Source organism: Cebus imitator, unplaced genomic scaffold (assembly GCF_001604975.1).
Source record: "Cebus imitator isolate Cc_AM_T3 unplaced genomic scaffold, Cebus_imitator-1.0 Scaffold296, whole genome shotgun sequence".
In the NCBI taxonomy this organism is placed as follows: domain Eukaryota; kingdom Metazoa; phylum Chordata; class Mammalia; order Primates; family Cebidae; genus Cebus; species Cebus imitator.
The window spans coordinates 1,741,133-1,744,302 of NW_016107611.1; the positions used below are offsets into that span (position 1 = coordinate 1,741,133).

Genomic DNA, 3,170 nt, shown 5'->3' on the forward strand with positions numbered 1-3,170 from the left:
CCCTGACCCTCCCTAGAGTTCCCCAGACCTTCCTTAAAGTCCCCCACTCCCTCAGACTCTCGCTAGAGTCCCCCCGACCCTCCTTAGAGTCCCTTAGAGCCCCACACTCCCCCAACCCTCCAATTTCCCAGACCCTGCTTTGAGTCCCACCATCCCCCCGACCCTCCTTAGAGCCCCGCAGTGCCCCCAGACCCTCCTTAGAATCCCACAGTCCCCCAAGGCACCGTAGAGCCCCCAGACAGACCCAGCAGCACTCCTGCAGACACCCCCACCAGCTGCTCCACCAAGTTCCCAGAGCCTCGCCTGTCCTCTGGGGTCCCTGCCGCTCATGATAACCACCTCTCTCAAACCCTGAGATCCAGGGCCCCATCTCTGAAACTCCCACACCTCCTGACCCCCCACTTTCCATGTCCCTGTAGCAGTCTGAGTCCCCGCCTCGCCGAGACAGCTTGGCCTCCCTGTTCCCCACCGAGGAGGAGAAGAAAGGTGGGCATCAGGGAGTACATGCCCTGAGGGATTGCAAGGTGGGGGAGGGGGCTCTGAGCTGCTGGACCCCAAAGTTTTTGGCAGGGTTGGGGAGGTTTAGGAAGACCCTGAATGTGACAGTGGGCAGGTGAGGCTGGGAGTTTCGAGGGCAGGGTAGCCCCCCCTGAGCGCAGCAGGCCCTGTATTCACATTCCACAGGGCAGTCCTGTGTTCCAACTAGTTAGATGCTGGTGACCCCAATCTCAGAAGTCAGTATGGGGGGTGGGGCTATAGTCCCAGGGACCAGTTGGGCCGTCTGGCAGTTCTGGGGCACGTGTCCCCTCATGCAAGGCTGGAGGGGCAGGAGGCTTGCAGTGCCCCAGAACCCACCCCCTCCCCACTTAGGTCCAGAGGCTGCAGGAGCAGCAGCGGCTCAGCAGGGCGGCTATGAGATCCCCGCCCGACTTCGGACCCTGCATAACCTTGTGATCCAGTACGCGGGGCAGGGCCGCTATGAGGTGGCAGTGCCTCTGTGCCGCCAGGCCTTGGAGGACCTGGAGCGCAGCTCCGGCCACTGCCACCCTGACGTGGCCACCATGCTGAACATCCTGGCACTGGTGTACCGGTGAGTGCTGTGGCTGGCCGTCGCTGGGGAAAGGAACAGCAGGGACCGATTGGGTGCTTGTGGAGGGACCCTGTTACCCACTCTGCCAGCATGGAGCATCTGGGGAGGTCAGGGCAGGGGATAGCCAGAATGGGAGAGGAAGGGAGAGCTCTTGCTATGCGAAGGGCAAGGAGGCAAAGAGGTAGTGGGACAGATCTGGGGGGAGGGTGTCACTGACCAGGCAGAGAGGAGTCAGCATAGACACCAGGGACCCCAACAGTGCCGGCAAGAGACCTGGGGTGGCTAGAGGCTTGGCAGAGGTCTGGGGGTACAAAACTGGGTTAGAGACTTAGGAGGGATGGAGGAGCCCCCACAAGGTGCCACCCATGCTTGGTTCAGCCAGGTTCCCTGGGCCTGCCAGGATCAGCCCAGCCCCTGTGGCTGCAGCTGCCCCAAACCCCTGGCTAACCCCTTCCATCCCTGGGCTGCCCGCCCGCCCCCGCCCCCGCCCCCGCCCCCGCCCCACAGGGACCAGAACAAGTACAAAGAAGCTACAGACCTTCTCCATGATGCCCTGCAGATCCGGGAGCAGACGCTGGGCCCTGAGCACCCCGCGGTGAGTGAGGCCCCAGGGAGGCGGGGAGGTGGAGTGGGGCTGTCCCCGCCCCTCCCTGACCTGTGCCTCCCCGACTCCCGCAGGTGGCCGCCACGCTCAACAACTTGGCTGTCCTCTATGGGAAGCGCGGGCGTTACCGGGAGGCAGAGCCCCTGTGCCAGCGTGCTTTGGAGATCCGAGAGAAGGTCCCACCCCCCTTGCCCAACCCCGAGGAACCCCGTGTCCTGTGTAGCCCTCCCCATGTACCCTGAGCACGTACATCATGACCTTGGTCCTCGGGTACCCCTTGTGTTTGGTACTGGGAGACCCCAATTGGAGCCTCAGTCACCCAACCCATCACTTGACCTTCTGAGATCCCGGTTTTATCTTGACCCCAACTCTGACCTCTCACTCCCCCAACACCAACTGGGTCCCTCCACAGCCTTTCTAACCCCTCATGACAACCAACACAAGCCCAACCCTGACTTACCCATCTGACCCTGTGCCCCACGAGTTTCTGGAGCACCGTGACCTCTGCCCTTGGTAATCCCATTTGATGGTATCACTTTTGCCTCCCGGTCCCCAACCTCTCAGGTCACTGTTTGCTTTGACGGTACCCCTAACTCATGACCACCATACGGCAGTGACGTCACACGTCCCACCACTCCTGTATGACCCCTCTGACTTGTGACCCCTGGCCCCCAGGTCCTAGGCACTGACCACCCAGATGTGGCCAAGCAGCTCAACAACCTGGCCCTGCTGTGCCAGAACCAGGGCAAGTTTGAGGACGTGGAGCGGCACTACGCCCGGGCCCTGAGCATCTACGAGGCCCTGGGTGGGCCCCACGACCCCAATGTGGCCAAGACCAAGAACAACCTGGTGAGTCCTGGTGCGGGGGGCGCCTGCCCTGGGGAGGCACCTATTGGCTGGGTACAGAGTGAGCACCATGGTGGGGGAGGGTCCCACCAGGCCGGGCCCTTGGAGCAAGTGTCCCATCAGATACAAGCTGGCTCAGCAAAGAGAACACAGAATCAGGAAATGCTTAAGGTCATGGCGGCCAGAGGCCAGCCAGTGGTCGAGGAAGCTGGCAGGCTGATGGCAGCACTAGGCAAGTATTGAGCTCAGTGCGGCCGGCTCTTCTCAGCCTGGTCCCCACATCGCTAGTTCTTACAGCGTCCCTATGAAGTGGGAGCTGTCGCCCCATTTAGCATGTGAGGAGACTGAGGCACAGAGGCCATGCCACCGGCCCAAAGTAGAGCAGCCAGGCTCAAAAATGGGGTCGCCTGCCCTCCATCTCCCAGGCAGGAAGTGGGGCCGGGCTCCAAACTACTCTGCTCCAGGGCGAGGCTTTAGGCAGGGGAGGGATACGGCCAGGTCCGCACATTAGAAAGTGGGACTGGGGGCCGGGCGCGGTGGCTCACGCCTGTAATCCCAGCACTTTGGGAGGCCGAGGCGGGTGGATCACGAGGTCAAGAGATCGAGACCATCCTGGTCAACATGGTGAAA

The 3,170-nt window shown here is 62.1% G+C and overlaps 1 protein-coding gene across 6 annotated transcripts in view; it reads left to right on the forward strand.

Annotated features, from left to right (window-relative positions):
- KLC3 (kinesin light chain 3) overlaps positions 1-3,170 on the forward strand; it is a 14,492-nt gene that overhangs the window by 9,588 nt on the left and 1,734 nt on the right. For all 6 annotated transcript variants that reach the window (XR_001817559.2, XM_017502462.2, XM_037729236.1 and 3 more), the window contains exons 4-8: positions 420-486; positions 871-1,090; positions 1,598-1,685; positions 1,769-1,870; positions 2,370-2,543. Coding sequence is in view for 5 of the 6 variants with exons in the window: in XM_017502462.2 (XP_017357951.1) it covers positions 420-486; positions 871-1,090; positions 1,598-1,685; positions 1,769-1,870; positions 2,370-2,543 (651 nt within the window). In the remaining variant the exon portion in view is untranslated. The remainder of the gene's footprint in view (positions 1-419; positions 487-870; positions 1,091-1,597; positions 1,686-1,768; positions 1,871-2,369; positions 2,544-3,170) is intronic.